General features: G+C 35.4%; 1 protein-coding gene across 1 annotated transcript in view; it reads right to left on the minus strand.

Moving 5' to 3' along the window:
• Positions 1–497: 497 nt before the first annotated feature.
• The window catches only part of FSIP2 (fibrous sheath interacting protein 2), a 126037-nt gene continuing 104691 nt past the window's right edge, over positions 498–21843 (minus strand). The window contains exons 13-18 of the mRNA XM_089915916.1: positions 20021–20515; positions 18389–18489; positions 9301–9347; positions 6174–6217; positions 2907–2976; positions 498–708 (exon numbers count right to left, since the gene is read on the minus strand). Coding sequence (XP_089772042.1) covers positions 572–708; positions 2907–2976; positions 6174–6217; positions 9301–9347; positions 18389–18489; positions 20021–20515 — 894 coding nt within the window. The 3' untranslated portion in view covers positions 498–571. The remainder of the gene's footprint in view (positions 709–2906; positions 2977–6173; positions 6218–9300; positions 9348–18388; positions 18490–20020; positions 20516–21843) is intronic.

A 21843-nucleotide genomic window follows, 5' to 3' on the forward strand; every position in this document is an offset into this window, starting at 1 on the left:
GGTCATTTTATGTATATATAATATTTTATGCACAATAATTCTTTACTTCTTGATGGTGCTTTATCCATAGTTGGATCTTTTTGGGAGGTGTTTTATAAACTGATGAAATTTTATCTGCAGGTGGTATAGATACTTTTATTTGAACATCCAAATACATCTTTTATAGTGAACCAATCAGTTTCATAGCTGTGTCATAGAATTAAGCTTGAGTTTCATCTCAGTTTGCTAACTATTTTGGTGAACATACCCTCTAAAAATTTAACAGGAAAAATTCAAGTTCATTTTCTGATGGGTAATGAGGACAAACTGGTTTACTAGGTACACTTTTTGTCTCTTTATCTTCATGGCATGTTTGTATTGAATAATACTAGCACTCAGCATCTTCTTATACCAAAATGCTTATCAAAAGCATTATCAAAACTTTCTCTCACCCAGGTCTCTAATATACTTCTCTTGCTTTTAATATTTTGCTCAGCATTACAAGAATAATCTTACAGGACACTATGTTATGTTTTAAAAAACATTTTATTTTCTAAGGGAAGTAAGCATAGTTATATCAAGTATAGAAACTTCAGTGCTTGTCCTGGTGAGGTGGTGAGGAAGATTTGGAAATATTGGTGTTAGTTCGAGAAAACACCTTTGACAGAGCTGAAGATACCTTTGCCAGCATTTTAGATCCTTGTTTAGGAATACTATCCTTCGGAGTTTCTGTGGACAAAGCAACAAAAGTAGTATAGATAATTATTAGACATTCTAGTTGAGGCAGCCATACTATACAATTAATGATTTAGAATTCAAAAACTGACATTTATAGAATAATTTATGGGATTAAAAAAGAAAGATTCTTTTGATTGGATTCTTCCAATACTCCTGTGAAGGAAACAGGAAAAATATCTCCATTTTTGTATATGAATCTTGGCGAGGTCAGAAACCTTGCCTAAGGTCACATGAGGAGTGGCCAAGCTTGGGGAACAGCTTTCTCTCATGGCATTATTATATGCTGTACTCTGATACTTCGTTAATCAGGTGTACAAAGAATACCTTTCTTTTTCTAGCAGAAAAACCTCTGAAAAAGTCTGATGAGCTAAACTCACATGGGAAAGTAACTTTCAATGCTATACAGTGAGGGTGTCTATTTCAGAGTGCTCACTTGAAAACAGAAGTGCATTAAAACTGCTATAATTTCTCACCACTTTGGGTAAATTTTTAGTTGATAACTTCAAGTATTTTTTATTTTTTGTCATGTAACAAAACTGTATAGATAATAAAAATTTCCATTTGGATTCATTTTTCTATACCACTCTTCAGGGCATGGACGCTCAGAATATATTATAATTTAACAAAATGAATATTTTACATGTAAAGACAAGTAAATATGTACTTTTCTGAAACTTTATGATAGGATGTGATAGGACATGAAAACACACATGATAGTAAAAGCCCATCTTTTCTTAATTCCAGTACATGCCAAAGTTCATGACTATACCTCTTGCAGTTACCTAGATTTGTCTTTTCTAGCAAGGTAATCTTCTATTGTTAAAGCTAAGATAGCCAACAGCAGATTTAAAACTAAGAAAGCCAACAGAATAAAGAATAAAAATGTATGTTTAGGTTTTTACTGTGCTATAAAAAGGAAAAAGCCAAAATCTGCAGCAGATAAGACAAAAGCATGAATGAAAGAGAAAGATGTATATTCTGAAAAGGCAAGATAAAAATTTTACTAACACGACCGAGGCACTGATACAAGGCTTCTGAAATTCTCGTTGGAGAGGTAAGAGTTAATGTTCTGAAAACTTGGTGGCCTTGTTAAAAATGCAGATTCCTGGGCATCATTACTCTAAGATGCTAACTTAGCCAGCTAGAGAGGGTCCATTGTTAAAAAGTATTCTGCGTGGTTCCAGTATAAAGCAGTTCCTAGAAACACAATGAAGACACTGCCCAAATCCATATTCCCTATTAGAAGACTGGTGGGTTGCTGGTGTCCTAGGTTAATAGCATCATCCCCAGAGAGAATAGTGAATGCTTGTGTTTATCAGTTAATAGCTCTTTTCACAGTAAAACTTTAAGCTATCTTTGTCATTGAGGACATAATTCTGGGATGCAATGGCAACTCTATGGAACCACAATGTAGAGGGAAGAAAGAATGTTGGGTCAGAGTCAGAAGATATGTTTTTGAGCCCTAAAAGCTCTCCATCTGTTGACTGTATAACCTCAGCCAGTTATTTACCTACATTTTCTCATTTGTAAATTAGGGCTCTAAGACTTGCAGGGGGAATATAATATGGTGTAGGAGATATGAACAAGTTTGGTTTGGTCCATAAAGTGTTTTGCATTACTTGATAAAACCTGAAAGTCAGGAATTTTCACATAGAACTTCCATTTCCAGTTTCTTTTGAAAAATGCTAGAACCTGAATTAGAAGTCCTGGCAACAATCCAGCATGCCAATGACTGGACCTGAGTAACAGCTCCCTTCTTTAAATGGGGCATGCCAACTCCAGTGGACCACAGACCCCTGCTCAAAATACTGATCTTGTTTTTTACCTACCTAGCTCCTGTGAACATTTGATTATGTGAACTGTGGTCATGTTGAATGAGCTTAGGCTTTGAAGTCGGGCAGATCTGTTATTTGAATCCCAGCTCTGCAGCTTACTAGCTTGGGGTGACCTTGAGTAACCTACTCTCACTTTCTCTTTAGTAAAATGAAGATAGCTGATACCTGTTCAACGTTAGTTCTGTTATCTATTACTCCTTTGGTTTAAGAATTGCATAGAAAACTGCAAATGGAAATAATATCTTACTATTTATATTTTTATATATAGCAATCTCATTGATAATACATGTCAATACTGCAAGGGAGAAACTACCCATTCTAGGAGTAATGTTAAAAGGATAGTATATTTTGTACCTGAAATGACTTCTTTTGAGGAATTCACACTACCAAGAATATTCTTGTTTCCTTCAAATATGGTGATAAACTGCCAAGACAAAACGAAGTATTGACTCGATCTTTTGTTGGATACTACACACTAGAGATACCTAGAAATCCTCAAGAGATGTAGCACAATCATTACAGCATTTTATATAATTTCTGTGTTCTGCAGTCACAAATAATTATTCTCTGAGATTTAGACTCATACATTTTGCCAATTATGATGGCTAGGATTGACCCTTTTCATAGATATGGGCCTTGGCTACCAAATGATGATTAAAGGTTCAGGCATGTTAAAAGCGACAAAAAATGTCAGCTCTGTCTCTCCCCCCTCCCCTTTTGGATGAATTGGAGTGAGAAGTAAGTTATAAATTCTTTTCTGATAATAGAGATAAGAGAAGGAAAATGGATGTTTACTATATAAGCCCAATTTCCTTTTATGGAAATTTTAGCAATTTTGGAATCTAGAGAAGTAAAGTAGGTGTGTGGAGCTAGGGCAGGGAACGTGGCTCAGGTACTGGTTTTACTCTGTAGGTCTTTATCATATCTTTGAATGCAAAGGGAGCAATTTTCCCAGAAAGGCATAAAATAGCCTGGGACAGGTACCTGGGCTTCACTGTAACTATTCTATAATGCTAGAAATTTAAAAAGTAAAAAAGTAAATGAAGTGAGGCTAAATACATGTAACATAAAATGTATTATATATAGATTATGTAAAGACTACCAGATATTAATGAGTTTTACCACAATTCCTCCAAAAGGACTTGAGGTAGTTTATGTATTGAAATATTTTGAACAGGATGCCTGAAGAATAAAATGGAGCAGAGACTACCTAAAGAGTTTATTCTCGGCATTGGCTTCACAGAGTTATCTGTGGAAAATTTTTTAAAAATATGAATACCTGGGTCCCATACCACCACTGGAATTGAAATCCTTGAGGGTGGGGCAGATATTGATATTAAAAAAAATCATGGCTCTAATTTGTGAGAATTAGAGTTGATAAGCCCTAATCTATAAGTAGGGAGCAGATGCTCCCCACTTATGAGATGAGTAATATACTTAAGTTCTGCTAAAAACTTCTAGCGTTGCATTAGATTCAGGAGTATTTGCTATTACTTCGTGGAACATTGTTAAAATCACTTAAGGTTTTTGTCTGAAAATTTCAAAATCTTGGCTATGTTGGAGTTGGCATCTCTTGTCCTTTCCCTTGAAAGTGGGAGACATTGTCTTAGTTCTTTGTATGTTAAGTAATATTGGATTGTATCCTGAGCATTTTAAACAATGTATGTGATTCTAAGAACTGTTAAAATTCTTTGTAGAAGGTTGATTTTTTTAAAGTACATAATTAACCCATTAAGTTTCAGACCACACATCCTACTCTGCCTTCTATGGCTGTGGTTCCAATGTAAGTTCAGTTTTCAAAGTCTTGGTGGTATTTTTTAGTCTATACCACTATTAAGACTGTAGTTCAAGTTCTCATAGTCTTTTGTCTATAGAACTTCAGGTCAGTTCCTGGCATGCACATCTCAGGAGACAATTTATAAACAGATTTGGAGGGATTCCTTTTTTGATATCCCTCCTCTCTTTGATTTCTTTTAGTGTCTCTGACTCTCAACAGTCCCCTTTTCTGGTTCTATGCCTAGAATGCTGTGTGCTTCTAGCCTTCCTGTGTGCTGTCTCTCACATCCCATGACTGTATCCACATCTGGGGTAAATTAAGAAGAGAAAGCAGAGAAAAAAGCACGTTTCCCCCTAATGTTCTTCAGGTTACTGGAGCCTTTTTCCTAATTCCTCTGGTCAGAAGGATTTTCTTTCAGTCCTAAGTGCCTCACAGCCTTTGCTGCCATTGTTGTGTAGCTTCATGGCTGAAACTTACCTTGTGGCAGGGGCAGAAGAGGGGGAAAAAGTGGGCTTCCCTATTTTCCATTTCATAGGAACTTCTTCCTAATTCTGGTAAGAGAGCAGTGGATTCTCTTGGAGCTTTCTTATTTTATCCATTCCCTCTATATAATTACAGGATTTGAACTGCCCTGGGTCATTGCTAGGAGATGCGAGAGCAAAAAACCCAGGAAACTCATAATGGTATTATTTTCTGAGTTTTGATTTCCCTCCTCAAGCTCCTTCTATTATTTACTTTTCAGAACCCTCAGTAGTTGTCCAAAGTTTTTAGTTTTAATCAGTGAGAGATACAGGTGGAATGTGCTTACTCCACCTTACTCAGAACTGGACTGAATAACAACTTTAGTTATAGTTTTACCATGGAAAAAGCAGTAAGCAAGGAAAAGAGCAAGAACCAAAAGGGTCCAGATTAGCCTGCAATTCACTTTGGCACAAGGAATGGCCTGTCATCAGACTAGAGAATCGCTGTCTCCCCTTTAGTGCCATATGATTTTACTTGGAAAATATGGCCTAAGTGCAGCCTGAGGTTGTCAAATAGATGTTTATATTCAAAAATGAAGATTAGGTTGAGTGAGGAACTAACCCAGCATCTTTAGATATGTGGCAAAAGTTATCTTAAGTATAAGTTGTAGTTCTGAAAATTACTCTGATAATGAGAAGTGACTGGATAATCGATGGACTGTAATGTCATGGGGTTGGAGAGATTTGCTTAAAAATGGGATTAAATTGAGCGAAGAAACAAACAAAACAGAAGAGGATTTGTAGCCTGAGCACTGATTGGAAGCTTTCTGAAAAGGATTAGCAAAGAGGACACTTTCTGAGTTTACACTGGAGAACAGCTGGGCCTTTTGGAAAACTGCCTTTAGATAGTCAGTCCTTAGGAATACAGAGAAATAGATGGAATCAGCAATTATTTCTTATAAACTGCTCTCTTCCATTTTTGCTTGTATTTCCTCCCTGCCTCCACCAAGTCCCTCACTTGGGTCTACCTGCCCTAGGCAGGGCCAAGTGACTCACTCCCTCTAGGATTTCCTCCAGAGACTGCAGTAACAGGGTTAAGGGATGGAATTGCAATTAGGTGCTAGGGAGGAACAGTGGCTTATCCAGTGCACTTAAGCAAGTAATGGTAACTTAACCCTAAGGTGAGAACTAATGGATTTCTTGGGTACCACCAACAAGTCTCAGCCAGGAGGAGAGATCTGAGCATGAAGAAATTGCAAATAGGGGAATGCTTCCTGATGCCTCTCAAATAGCACCACGTAGTCCCTGGTTTGACCTTGAAAATTGGGCTATGTTCACCTGGACTCCATGTATTCTAATTAGAGGATATTGAAAAATATTTACCTTAACACTGTTTGAATTTTCTGGCCTTCGTTCCCGAGAACTTGCTGTAGAGGGGGGAAAAATAGTATTTTTTCTGAGGCATAAATAGTGTTGACACAAATCTGATCTTATTGTTTTTCACCAAAAAGTCATATAATTTAGGCTGATAGAGGAAATTATTATTATTTTTAGTGTACAGACAATGTGAACAAAACTGAAATAGGTGAGATTGCTAGAATTCTGTGGCATATCTTAGCCCTTCTTTTAGAAATTATGAAAGATGAAGTGTGATGTAGTAGGTAAGGCAGATTCTGTAACTTAGTAGGCAGACATCTATGCATGGCCACTCAATCCCTATGGGCCTATTTATTGTACATGTAAAATGAGAAGTTACCCTTTAGGTGATTCCTAAGGGCCTTTCTAGCTTTAACACTCTTTGATTCTACATAGCTAATTAAAAGCAGATAATTGGAACAAAGAGGAAGGTGCTGGTCTTATGAAATACTCTGAGTGAAAATCAGGAGAATTTTGAGGCAATACCAAGAAGAAACCTTGTGGAGTTGCACAGAACTAAAAGTTACCTAAATTTCAGGGGAGGTCAAGACACCAGTAGAAGAATTCAACCCAAGGAGGTATGAGATAAGTTTCATAAAGACCCCAGCTAACGTGATAGGGAGTCAGAAAACCCGAGTTTGAGTCTTGGCTTCACTACTTAGAGCTGTGTGAATATTGGCAAATTTAATCTAACTTCTCTCCCAGTTTCCTCCTATGTAGAATGTGAATAAGACTATCTTCCTGCCTCTCAAGAGGACTCAATGAGATATACGTAAAAAGTATGCATTTTATAGACATGTGATCATCAAGAGTCCACACATGTGATTACTCTCTGAATTACCCTTTGGGTCAATGTAGGTTCTGGAAAAAAATAGTAAAACCTCAATTAACTCAAATATGATAAGAGCTGATAATCTGACTTATCTGAGAAAATTGGTAAAATTTCATTGTTGGTTGATAATATTTCTGAAGTGTCTGACTCTATATCACATATAGCTGAACTGACTTTTGCTTTTAAACGACTGAGGACATTTGGGTTTACTACCAGGACTATTATTCCAAACACCAGTTTTTATGTTTCCAGGTTAGATGGCTATCAACTTTCCAGGATATACTAGGAATTTGTTTTGATGAAGAGTCACAGAAAAATTCCTGCTAATTCAGGATCTAACATACTCAGATTTATTTGAGATTTTCTCCCATATTCTATATAAAACTATAAACTAAAATTAGGAATGTATGTGTTCAACCCTAAGCTTGTCACTGAACTCCAGACTGAAATATCCTATTGCTTATGTGACACCTCAACTTAAATATCTAATATCTAATACCTTAACATAACCAAAACAGAATTCTTGTGTAACCTCCTTGGATTCCCATAGTCTCTCCTATTTTACTAACTCCTCCTACTATATGCCTGTTTTAGGCTCTTGGGAATATAGCTGTGATCTTCATGGAGCTTATATTCTAGAGGGAGGTAGTGAAAAAACAATTAATTAAAACATACAGTCTGGCATATAGTAATAAATGCTAGGGAGAAAAATAGCAAAGAAGTGGAATATGCAGTGCCATCTTGAGAATGAGGTTACAATTTCAAAAAGTGGTCAAAGAAGATGTCACTGAGAAGGTCACATTGGAGCAAAGTTCTGAAGGTGAGGAATGAGCAATGTAGATACAGAGGAAAGAGCACTACATGAGGATCAGCAAGTGCAAAGACCCTGAATTCCTGGAATATTTGAGGAACAGCAAGAAGGTCAGTGAGGCCTGAGCAGGGTGAGCCAGAAAGAAACAGAGGAGGAGGTTAGAGAGGTAATAGGGGTTTGGAGTGATGTCCAGATGATGTATGGTTTTGCAAGCCACTGTAAGTTCTTTGGCTTTTGTCCCAGATGAAATGGGAAATACTTATACTTGGAATTATCTTTGATGCCCTGCCTCAAGTTACAATGTAAATTCTTTGAGATCAAGGACTTTGTCAGTTTTGTTCACACATGGGATTTTAGAACACAAAGGAGGTGCTCAGTAAAATCTTTGAATGAATGAATGAATAAACGATTGAATTGGACAGCTGCAATATTACTGAAGGATATAAGAATTAAGCTGGATCATTGCAACAAAGTTGGAAAAAAACAAAACACTGAATTTAGGGTCAGGAGCCTTGGGATCTAGACTGTGTTCTGCCTCTGACTCAAAGTAATCTTGGACATTTTCTCACCTTGAGCTTGAGTTTCCTCATGTAAACAATGAGGGGCGTTATAGTAAGTGATTTCTGTCTAACTCTAGCAGCCTAGGATTCCATAATACAGGAATCATACAGTGATTATTTTGACCCCTGGTTATGGTACATTTATAGAATTCTGGCATGCTTACTGTTACTCTGTGAATCCCATCTTAATAAAAATGACTTCCACTTCCAAGTTGAGAGAATATGTTTCTTAAGTAACAACCTAAGTGAGTTGTACGTTTGAAATAGCCAGGGTAAACCTGTGGTTCAAATTTCAAGGCCACTTTATAGTAAACATGACACTCAACCTCTTGGACATGCTACCATTGTTAGAACCACATTAATCATCTGAGGTTTCAACAGAGTGCCAAACAGTCGTCACACAAATGTTCTAAGCAGTCAGTACAATTATAGATTTAAAAAACAACAACAAAGTGAGGTCCATACTAGCCATATTTAAATGTAAGCAAATAAATTTAGCTTTAAAAGTCTTTTTTGGGGTACATTTTGATAGGGTTAAGCACAAGTGAAGGATAACTTCTCAAAGAAATTGTTAAATCCTAGTATCATGGGTTCTGATTCAGCTAGAAACTATCATGATATACCCTGATTTTGTGAATATTTCTCACAGGAGCATGGTAAATATAAATTCATATTATACCATATTCTTGACCAAAATCATTAATAAGACAAACTAGCTGACTTATTTTAACACATGTGTGATGTAGTATTGGATCATTTCTAAAAGTAGATAAGCTCATAGGAAAAAAAAAAGTATCAATTTCAGGTTTGATAACTAAAAACACTGATCAAAGCAGTAGAGTGTCCTTTTGAATACTTCCTACTTTAAATCAAGAAATACAAAACTCCAACCTTCCGTAATTTTTGTACTTTTATCTGCCATACAATCTTCAGTCTCACTAAAACAAAAGAAAAAAAATATTTAATTTTTTTGTGTATTTAATGAATCAAGAAATTACTGGTTAAGTAAAAGAACAATCTGTCAGTCATTCTTCATATGGAAATAAACCTGGAAGAGTGTATCACTGAGTTTCCAAATTGAATGCAAATTCTTTATAAACTGACTCTTTTTTCCCAACTTTTAAAATTTTGGTTAAATACACATAACACAAAATTTACCATCTTAACCATTTTTCAGTGTACAAGTTCTTTGCTTGAGTACATTCACATTATTGTGCAACCATCACCACCATTCGTCTATAGAACTTTTTCATTTTCCCCAATTGAAACTCTGTACTCCTAAATACTAACACCACATATTCCTCTCTCTCCATCTCCTGGAACCAATCTTCTACCTTTTGCCTCTGTGATTTGACTACTTAGGTATCTCATATAAGTGGAATCATATAATATTTGTCATTTTGAGACTGACTTATTCACTTAGCATAATGTCTTCAAGGTGACATATAGCATGTGTCAGGATGTCCTTCCTTTCTAAAACTGAATAATATTCTACTGAATGTATGTACCATATTTTGTTTTTCCATTCATCCATCAATGTACTCTTAGTGCTGCTTCCATGATTTGGCTATTGTGAATAATGATGCTATGAATATGAGTGTAAAAATATCTGCTTGAGTCCCCGTTTTCAATTCTTTGGGGTATATACCGAGAAGTAGAATTGCTGGATCATATGGTTACTCTATATATTTAACTTTTTAGAGAAACTCTCACACTGTTTTCCATAGTGACTGCACCATTTTAAATTCCCAGCATCACTGTACAAGGGTTCCAGTTTCTTTACATTCTTGCCAACGTGTTATTTTCTGAAATTTTTTTTGATAATAGCTATCCTAATGGGTGTGCAATAGCATCTCATGGTTTTGACTTGCATTTCCCTGATGATTAGTGACGTTGAGGATCTTTTCGTGTGCTTATTGCCCATTTGTACATCCTCTTTGTAGAAGTATCTATTCAAGTACCTTGCCCAATTTTTAATCAGGTTGTTTGGTTTTTTGCTGTTGTTGAGTTATAGGAGTTCTTTATATATTCTGGATAGTAATCCCTTATCAGACATATGACTTGCAAATATTTTCTCCCATTCTATGTGCTGACTTTTCACTCTGTCCTTTGAAGCACAAAAGTTTTAAAATTTGGTTAAGTCAAACTTATCTAATTTTTCTTTTACTGCTTGTGCTTTTAGTATCATATCCAAGAAACTATTGTCAAATCCAGTGTCATGGGGCTTTCCCCCAATATTTTCTTATAAGAGTTCTGTAGTTTTATGTAGGTTTTTGATCCATTTTGAATTAGTTTTTATACACAATATAAGGTAAGGGTCTAACTTCATTTTTGTTTGTGTGTGGTTATCTAGTTTTCCCAACACTGTTTGTTGAAAAGACTTTTTTTTCTCCATTGGATGGTCTTGGCATGCTTATCAAAAATTATTTGACCATATATTAAGGATTTGTTTCTGGGCTCTTTATTCTATTCCATTGGTCTACATATCTGTCTTCATGTCAGCACCACACTGTTTTGATTACCATAGCTCTGTGGTAAGTTTTGAAATCAGGAAGTCCAAGTATGTTCTTCATTTTCAAGATTGTTTTGGATGTTTGGAGTCCTTTGAGAAACTATATAAATTCTAGAATGAATTTTTTCTTTTCCTGCAGAAAAAGGTCATTAAGTATTTTTATAAGGATTCATTTAATCTGTAGAATCCTTTGGGTAATATTGAAATCTTAACGGCCTATTTCCATTAATCTGTGTCTCCTTTAATTTCCTTTAGGTATGTTTTGTAGTTTTCAGTGTACAAATCTTTTGCCGCTTGGTAAGTCCATTCCTAAATATTCTGTTTGATACTAGTGCGGATTGAATTTTTCTTCGTTTTTGGATTGTTCATTGTTAAGTGTTTAGAAATGCAATTTTCTTCTTCTGTGTTGATTCTATATCCAGCAACTTTGATGAATTCATTTATTTGTTCTAAGAGTTTTCTTTCTTTTTTGTATAGAATCTTTAGGGTTTTCTACATATAAGATAATGCCATCTGTGAACAGAGCTCACTTTACTTTTCATCCAATTTAGATGCCTCTTATTTCTTGCCTAATTGCTCTGGCTAGGACTTCTGGTAATATACTCAACAGAAGTGATAAGAATGGGCACCCTTGTCTTTTTCCTGAGCTTAGAGGAAAATCTTTCAGAATTTCACCCTGAGTACAATAATGTTAGTTGTAGTTTTTCCATATATGGCTTTTATTATTTCAATGTAATTTGCTCTTATTTCTAGTTTATTAAGTGCCATTATCATGAAAAGGTGTTGAATTTTGTTAAATGGTTTTTCCTGCATTAGTTTAGATAAGAATGTGTTTCTTTTTCCTTCATCCTGTTAATGTCTTGTGTTACACTGACTGATTCTCATATGTTGAACTTCCCTTGTATTCCTGGGATAAATCAACCTTAGTCATAGTGTATAATCATTTTAATCTGCTATTGAATTCTGTTTACTAGTATTTTGTTGAAGATTTTTGTATCAATAGTTTGAAGAGGTTTGTTCTTGTTTTCTTTGGTGGAAGTTTACTTTACATCAATAGTTTGAGGAGGATTGGTTTTAATTCTCCTTTAAATGTTTGCTACAATCCACCAGTGAAATCATCTGGTCCTGAGTTTTTCTTTGTTAGGAGCTTCTTAATTACTGATTCAATTTCTTTACTAGTTATAGGTTTCTTCAGATTTTTCCATTTTTTCATGAATCAATCTTGGTAGGTCATGTTTTTAGGAATTTGTCTATTTCATTTAGATTATCCAATTTGTTGGCATACAATTGTTAATAGTACTCTTATACTTCTTTTTATTTCTGTAAAATCATAGTACTCTTATAATTCTTTTTATTTCTGTAAAATCAGTTATAATGTCTCTTCTTTCACTTATGATTTTAGCTATTTGAGTCTTCTCTTTTTTTTCCTTAGGCAATGTAGCTAAATTTTGTCCATTTTATCAATGTTTTGAAGAACCAACTCTTGGTTTCACTGATTTTATTTTTGTATTCTCTTATTTTGTCTATCTCTAATCTTTATTATTTCTTTCCTTCTAATAGTTTTGAGTTTAGCTTATTTTTCTTTTTCTAGGTAGGTATTTAAGATGTAATGTTAGGTTGTTATTATAAGATCTTTTTTCTTTTTTATTGGAGTATAGTTGCTTTACAATGTTTTGTTAGCTTCTGCTGTACAGCAAAGTGAGTCAGTTATACGTATGCATATAACCACTCTTTTTAGATTTCCTTCCCATTTAGGTCACCACAGATCATTGAATAGAGTTCCCTGTGCTAAGCAGTACGTTCTCAATAGTTACCTGTTTTACACATAGTAGTGTATATATGTCAATCCCAATCTCCTAATTCATCCCACCCTACCCTTCTCCCCTTGGTAACCATAAGTTTGTTCTCTACTTATGTGACTCTATTTCTGCTTTGCCAGTAAGTTCATCTGTACATTTTTCTAGATTCCACATATAAGTGATATTATATGATATTTGTTTTTCTCTTTCTGACTTACGTCAATCTGTATGACCATCTCTACGTCCTTCCATGTCTCTGCAAATGGCACTATTTTGTTCCTTTTTATGGCTAATATTCCATTGTATATATGTACCACATCTTCTTTATCCATTCCTCTGTCGATGGACTTTTAAGTTGCTTCCATGTCTTAGCTATTGTAAACAGTGATGCAGTGAATATTGGGGTGCATGTATCCTTTCGGACCATGTTTTTCTCCAGATATATGCCCCGGAGTGAGATTGCAGGATCATATGGTAGCTTTATTTTCTTAAGGATCCTCCATACTGTTCTCCACAGTGGCTGTACCAATTTACATTTCCACCAACAGTGCAGGAGGGTTCCCTTCTCTTCACACTCTCTCCAGCATTTATTGTTTGTGGATTTTTTTGATGATAGATATTTTGACTGGTGTGAGGTGATATCTCCTTGTAGTTTTGATTTGCACATCTCTAATTAGCAATGTTGAATATCTTTTCATGTGCCTCTTGCCCATCTGTATGTCTTCTTTGGAGAAATGTCTATTTAGGTCATCTGCCCATTTTTTGATTGGGTTATTTTTATGATAGTAAGTCCCATGAGCTGTTTGTAAATTTTGGAGACTAATCACTTGTCTGTCACATCATTTGGAAATATTTTCTCCCATTCTGTGCGTTTCCTTTTCATTTTGTTTATGATTTACTTTGCTGTGCAAAAGCTTTTAATTAGGTTCCATTTGTTTACTTTTTTTTTTTTTGGTGATATGTGGGTCTCTCACTGTTGTGGCCTCTCCCGTTGTGGAGCACAGGCTCCGGATACGCAGGCTCAGTGGCCATGGCTCACGGGCCCAGCCACTCTGCGGCAGGTGGGATCTTCCCGGACCAGGGCATGAACCCGTGTCCCCTGCATCGGCAGGCGGACTCTCAACCACTGCACCACCAGGGAAGCCCTACTTTTGTTTTTATTTCCATTACTCTGGGAGATGGATTGAAAAAGATATTGCTGCAATTTATGTCAGAGAGTGTTCTGCCTATGTTTTCCTCTAAGAGTTTTATAGTGTCCAGTCTCACATTTAGGTCTTTAATCCATTTTCAGTTTATTTTTGGGTATGGTGTAAAAGAGTGTTCTAATTTCTTTTTTTTTTTTTACATGTAGCTGTCCAGTTTACCCAGCATGACTTATTGAAGAGGCTGTCTTTTCACCATGGTATATTCTTGTTTCTTTTGTCATAGATTAGGTGACCACAGGTGTGTGGGTTTACCTCTGGGCTTTCTATCCTGTTCCATTCATCTATATTTTTTTGTGCCAGTATCATACTGTCTTGATTACTGTAGCTTTGTAATATAGTCTGAAGTGAGGGAGCATGATTCCTCCAGCTCTCTTTTACTCTCTCAAGTTGCTTTGGTTATCTGGGGTCTTTTGTGTCTCCAGATTTTTTTGTTCTAGTTCTGTGAAAAATGCCATTGGTAATTTTTTTTTTTTTTTTTTTGCGGTACGCGGGCCTCTCACTGTTGTGGCCTCTCCCATTGCAGAGCACAGGCTCTGGACGCACAGGCTCAGCAGCCATGGCTCATGGGCCCAGCCGCTCTGCGGCATGTGGGACCCTCCCGGACCGGGGCACGAACTCGTCCCCTGCATCGGCAGGTGGACTCTCAACCACTGTGCCACCAGGGAAGCCCATCCATTGGTAATTTGATAGGGATTGCATTGAATCTGTAGATTGCCTTAGGTAGTATAGTCATTTTGAGAATATTGATTCTTCCAATCCAAGAACCTGGTATATCTTCTGTTTGTGTCATCTTTGATTTCTTTCATCAGTGTTGTATAGTTTTTGGAGTACAGGTCTTTTGTCTCCTTAGGTAGGTTTATTCCTAGGTATTTTATTCTTTTTGCTGCAATGGTAAACGGAATTGTTTCCTTAATTTCTTATTCTGATCTTTCATTATTAGTGTATAGAAATGCAAGATATTTCTGTGTATTAATTTTGTAACCTGCAGCTTTACTAAATTCATTGACGAGCTCTAGTAGTTTTCTGGTAGTGTCTTTAGGATTTTCTATGTATAATATCATGTCATCTGCAAACAGTGACAGTTTAACTTCTTCTTTTCCAATTTGAATTCCTTTTATTTCTTTTTTTTTTCTGATTGTCATAGCTAGGACTTCCAAAACTATGTTGAATAAGAGTGCAAGACTGGACATCCTTGTCTTGCTTCTGATCTTAGAGGAAATGTTTTCAGCTTTTCACCACTGAGTATGATGTTAGCTGTAGGTTTGTCGTATATGGCCTTCATTATATTGAGGTATGTAATCCTTCATTTCCTCCACTACTGCCTTCCTTTGTGTCAGTTGAGGTTTTGCAGAGATGCATTTTGATTACCTTTTTATTTCCTTTCATTTATATTCTATATTTTCTTTGTTACCACAGATTCCATATAATGTTCTAAAGTTATGACAGTCTATCTTAAATTGATACCAATTTAACCTCAACTTCATACAAAGACTCTACTCCTTTATAGATCAACCCCCATCCCTTTGTTATTACTGTCCCAAATTATGGCTTTATATATTCCATGCCCATCAGCATAAATTTATAATTATTTTTATGTGTTTTTTAAATCTTGTAGAAAATAAAAGTGGAATTATGAACTGAAATTATTATAATACTGGTTTTTATATTTGTCCCCGTGTTTACCTTTACTAGAGAGTTTTATATTTTCATATGGTTTTGAGTTACTGTCTAGCATCTTTTACTTTCAATTTGAAGAACTTCTTTTCGTGTTTCTTGCAGTCATGTCTAATGGTAATGAACTTTCTCAGCTTTTTGTTTTAGTTTTTGTCTTAGAACATTCTGATTTCTTTCTCATTTTTGAAGGGTATTTTTTGCTGGTTATAGTGTTCTCACTTGATAGTTTTCTTTCTTTTAGCCCTTTAAATATATAATCTACTGCCTTCCATCCTGCAAGATTTCTTCTGAAAATTTTACTGATAACTTTATGGAGATCTCTTGTACAAGTCATTTCTGTCTTGTCACTTTCAAGACTCTCTTTTTGTCTTTGGTTTTTGATGACTGTGATTATAAGATGTCTCAGGTAGTCTCTGAGTGCTTACGCTACTTAGAATTCACTGAACTTATTGTATTTGTATATTCATGCTTTTTCAAATTTGAGGAGGTTTTAGCCATTATTTCCTCAAATAATCTCCCTGCCCCTTTCTCTCTCTCTTCTCTGAAACTCGCCATGGTGTGTGTGTGTGTGTGTGTGTGTGTGTATATATATATATATACTTACATATGTATATATCACTGCTTGAAGGTATCCATTAAGTGCCACAGAATCTGTTCACTCTTTGTTCAGTCTTTTCTTTTTGCTGCTCAGACTCAATAATTTCAAATGACTTGTGTTCAAGTTCACTGATTCTTTCTTCAACTTGATTGAGTCTGCTCTTGAATCATCTAGTGAATTTTTGAGCTCCAGAATTTCTGTTATTTCTGTCTGGTTCCTTTTTAGTTTCTATCTCTTTGTTTTCATTTATATGTATTTTATTCATATACTTTTGCCCTGATTTCCTTTAGTTCTTTGTGTTTTTCTGTAGCTTTTGAACATATTTAAGACAGATATTTTAAAATCTTTGTCATGTATGTCTAATTCGTGTGCTTCTCCATGGACATTTTCTGGGAATTTATTTGGTTTCTTAAAATGTGCCCTATTTTCATTAATATACATTGTGATCTTATGTCGAAATTTGAGCATTTAAAGAAATAGCTACCTCTTCCAGTTTTTGGAGATTGTTGTAGAAGCCCTTCACTAATTAGTAGGACTCTGAACCTTGGGAACAGTCTGAGGTAAAGCCTTCAACTCTTACTTTTGTTCTGGGTATATGTCCTTCTGGGCCTATGTATGTACTTTTTTTTTCCTTCTTCCATTTTCCTGACCTGCTTTTCAATGTTTTATTTCCTAAGGGTCTCATCATGTTTCTTCTAAGAGCCTTAGCTATTCTATTGTTTCCCCCTGCCTGTAATCTCTTTCCCTCAGGTGTTTGTGCATCTGCAGTCCCTTGTGATTTTCATGCACCATGGCATCCATCTACTGACTTCAGTGGCTTCTAGGCTTATACCCAAACAATGCCAGCATTCCCAATTTGAGCTCCTATTCAGGTGAGACAGAAAACATTCTCTCAGGCAGCCCACAGATAGGCCCAAACACTACAAACAAGTTCCAATCTGCTCTTTCCACCTCAAGAGAGAAAACTGAGAATTGCGCCATTTCTTCCCAACTGTGCCACATCATGTTGCAGAAGGGGGTTGGGCAAAAACAAGTAAAAGTGTGTGGAATTTCTTGCCACTTTGAATGTGGCTTTTCTTTGATTGGGCATTCCCTTGGTTGCTGCAGTTATTTGACTGGTTTCCAGAGCTCCTATAAAGTTGTTTTAGCAGTCTGTAGTTGTTTATTTTTTGTTCCTACAAGAAAATAAGGGTGTGCAGTTTCTTGGTCTGCTATCTTGCTCTAAATTGTCTTTTATTTGGTATTATCTGTGTCCTCTGTCTCCACTGATATAAACAATAGAGAGGTACCTGCATTACTAATTTTGTATGTTAATATAATCATTACACAGGAAAAAAGAGGCAATGATTGGCCAGGAAAATATGTCCCAAAATAGTGTCAGTGTCAAAAAGAAACAATTCCATCATGTTGAGTGGGAAAAAATTATAACCAGGTAGATTTTTCTCCTATTTATACCTATTGCTTCTCCCACAATAGAAATGCTACCTCTTCTAGGTTATGAATATTCTTATAAACTTAAGAATAATTTTAGACAAGTTCTAACTGTTTTAGATAGTTATTGTTTTAGATATAGTTATTAATTAGATTTCAAGTCTACAGTGTACTTTTTCTCTGTCCTCTATAAATGCCATATAGTTCAGACTTTCCTCCTATAGTCATCCGAACTTGGGTTGCCTTCTCCTCATGTAAATGCTGTCCATCTTTACAGGCCCACATCAAACTCCATTGCTTTCTAGAATTCATCCCTGAATGCTTTGGCTTACACTGCTCCCTCTCTTATTTGGATTCTTCTTAGAGGCAATTATACACACTGGAACATTTTGTTACTTAAAGAGAGTTGAGCAGGAACCCTTTGGGCTGAAAGGCACTGGGTCACAATAGAATCTGCTCTATCTTCCAGGTAAGAAAAACAAAAAACAAAATCAAAACACACTAGCAAATTATTCATCTAAGACACTGCTATACTAGGAAGAACATAGAGGCCAGGTAACTAGAAATAGGGAATCAGATAGAAAGGAGAGGGTTTAGGGAAAGTCCACAGTAGGGAGCCAAGGGAGAAAAGGATAAGGAGTGAGGGAAGGTCTAGGGCTGAATACTTCCCCAATCGTAGTTTTACCAGAGACCTCATTCTTCCCATAAGCATTACTTTCATCTCATATTTCTATTTTTATATTGCTTTAATCTCATGTACCCAGCAGATGAAATCAGGTCTTCTTGGTTGTATGAAGATGAACTCATAATTCTGTGTATGAAGTAATGTGTCGGCTCAGAAATATGGTTTCTTTCTTCTTTCTGGAAAAGTGCAAACCATATGTTACATAAAGTAGTGTTTGATATGCACTTTCTCATATACTTGGCATATTCTGCCCTCTAATCTACACTATTATTAGAAAAAGTTTCAGAGATTACATTAAAAATGGATGAACACTGTAATTCTAATTAAAATGTCTCTTTCCAATAATTCTTTGGAAATGGCTAGTAAAGATGATCTATATTATAATATTGAAGTCTGAATAAACATTAAAGATTAACCTAGCACAAACTTTGAAGAATATAGTTTTCCATTTCTGTACTTTACAAATATTTCAATGAAAACTTAGTTCAAAAAGAAAAAAAACAGAGATATATATAATTCTGGTCAGTTCAGAAGCTTGTCAAGTCAGTCATCTTAACTGTACTCTGATCTGTTTGTTGGGAAGTCATGTGTGATTTTATGGCTATAACTTTTGTAAAAATACCTTGTTATGTCTATTAGAATCTTGAAAAAACAGACTACTATTATTGGGATTATTGTATATGAACAATAATCCATTATATGAAATCCATTTTGACTTTTGGTATTGTTATAACAATTCTTTAGTTATCTATGAAGCCAGGATTTCTGACTATGAGGCTCAAGAAAACTATTCTGCAGACTGCATTTGGTCATGTAATCACACATAGATTCCCAACAAATAGGTCAGAGTATGTGTTAAGATGATTTACCTGGGAAACTTCTGAACTGAAGAGTTGTATCTCTGTTCTTTTTCTCTGGCTCATCTCAGCTTTTGTGTTAACCTAGGAATAATGTCAAATGGATAATCAATAGAATTGTCTCACCAGGAAATCCTGTATCATATACACTTTTCCAAGACATGTTTTGGTATGGATTTTTGGACAGGAAACACCCAAAGGGTCACTGAAGTCTAGACCATTATGTTATGTGAGGGGTATGGTATTAGGGACAAGAGCTGTTCCCCATGACGAGAGTGGAGTTTATGGGCTGGTTGCAAGGGTGATATTTAAAATATTTTGATTAACTTAACTTTGGGAAAGTTGGCTAACTTGTAAGAAAAAAGTTGGCTATGTAACTGCCCAAAAGATATATATCTATTAAAGTGAGAGTCAAGATTCAAACTCAGACAATCTGAATTCGTGTGGATTCTTTTTTACCTCTTCCTACCTTGGCCTATTTTCTGGTCCCACCCTACCTGCTCAAAAGGTATTTGTCAGCCAAAATACAAAAGGGCTGGAATCTATTAAAAGATGGATGTAAATAATTAGCTTGCATTTCTCTTAAATAGCTTCCATTTTCTGTTATCCCTGGACTTCTAGCTAATATATGTCTCTTTCCATTACCTGCTTTCCCTCAATTGTGTTTTATGGCTTCATCTGTTAGTTATTTCTCTCATACTGTAAATGTTGCCAGACTAAGGAAGAGACTATCTGGAACCATTTTAGTATTTTTTTCTGCCCAATTAAGGTACATTCTTGGACAGAATTTCTGAAGATCTCTACTCTTTCCATAGATATCTGGTTATTGACAGTCATATTTCTCACTCACCTTACTCTGTGGCTTTTCCTCCCAAATAGAATCTGTTTCAGTCAAGGTTCTTGAGCAGGTGGCCACGTCAAGTTTAGCAAGAGTTCTTTTAACTTGTCCCTCCTTCGGTTCTATTACATGATTTGAGGTTGCTTCAGTATTTTCAACATTTGCATTGGATGTGGGCTGACAACATTTGCTTAGTGAAAAATTCTTTTTCAGGCTACTTGTGCTTCGTGTTGGCTTGGGAGAAACAACTTTGGTTTCTACTGGCTTTGTGGCTTCTTTCACTTGATCTTCAACTTTTTCTCCTAAGTGTTCTTCTTGTACAATCTCTCTTAAAACAACTTCATCAGACATTAGTTCCTCTTCTATGGTACTTTCTGAAACTTCTTGATCAATATCATGAGCTACTAACCGAAGGATAAGTTCTTTTTTGTTCTGAACATCTTTTAAAAGCTCCACCTTGGTGATATCAGGTTTCCTTATATTCTGAAATGAATTTCTGCAAACAGCCTGGAATTCAAGGTATAATGAATATCAAAAACAAATGCCTCAATCACTTTTCCTATGATTCTTATTATAATACAGCTATTTTAGTATGATTTCTAGTTTCATTGTTAAAGTAGTATTATCTTAAGATGCCATGCTTACATTAGCAATATTTTAAAAAAGAAACATGAAAATTGTAAGAAATATTTGTTGGTATCTATCATTTCTTTTACCTTCAGAGGTTATTTTATTAATCTACCATAATTTACTTCAGAGTTTAAAGGAAGGACTAAAATAGGTTCTTTTTCTTCTTTTTTTGGTTAAACTTTATATTTTGTTGCATCATATTTACTTCTTTGTTTTTTGGTTTGAAAGTTTGTGACAGAAGTAGACATGATAATATATTTTTCTAAAATTATAGATGGGTTATCATAGAGAAATTGAAATGTACATATTTTCAACAAGAAAGCAAGGTATTATCTGATCTTGACTTTTAAAAATGATGAATAACCAAGATTGTGAAGGTCTTTGACTCTTTAATCCCTATCATTCCACCCCTGATCCTTTGGATATATTTTCCAAAAGAATCTTGAAAATATAAATCTTCATTTTTTTCTCACCTCCCTAGTCAAATCTCACTTTCCATTTTCAATGTCTTAAGACAGATAAAAGACAGTTACAATTAAATAATAGAACTTCCGCATTTCAGTAGCCTTTGATGATGCCACAGAACCTCCAAATTGTTTTGAGTTAATAATTCTAGACCTCAACATCCCTGTGTAACACTTTAAGCCAGTTTTTCAGATATTGGTGTCCTAAAAGAATATCTTCTGTGGAAACAAAATATAGAAACAGCTTCCTTAAGAATTTAAAACCAATCAGTTTTGATTTTCTGTGTTAGTGGAGGGGACCAGTGGTTTACAAAATCCAAAATCTTTCTATATGGCTTTGGAATTTGTGACTATATATGGTTTTCATATGTATATGCCTAGTGTGTTGGGAATTTATGGTATCTCAAAACAGAAAACAAAGCCCTTGGGTGAGGCCAACAAGTGTCTAGATTCGCTGATCTAATCTACTGTTCTTTGGTTTCTTCTCTTGTCCCTATGCAGGAGATTGATACTCAGATTGGTACAAATCGTGTGTCGTATCAGAGTTGTCTAGGTCTGCTTCTTTGTGTTTTATTTTGAGGATGGATTTTCTTCCCCTTAAGAGGACAGCAGAAATTATTTTGGTTTAAATATTCCCATCCTGCTTTCCTGTGGTCTATAAATGACTTAATGAAAGAGAACTGGTAAATACGAGTAAGATTTGTGACAGAAAATTCTAGATAATTAAAAACTGTTTTTGAC

Source organism: Delphinapterus leucas, chromosome 8, assembly GCF_059928025.1.
Source record: "Delphinapterus leucas isolate spDelLeu-1000000601 "Yukka" chromosome 8, BTC_Dleu_Yukka2, whole genome shotgun sequence".
Lineage (NCBI taxonomy): Eukaryota > Metazoa > Chordata > Mammalia > Artiodactyla > Monodontidae > Delphinapterus > Delphinapterus leucas.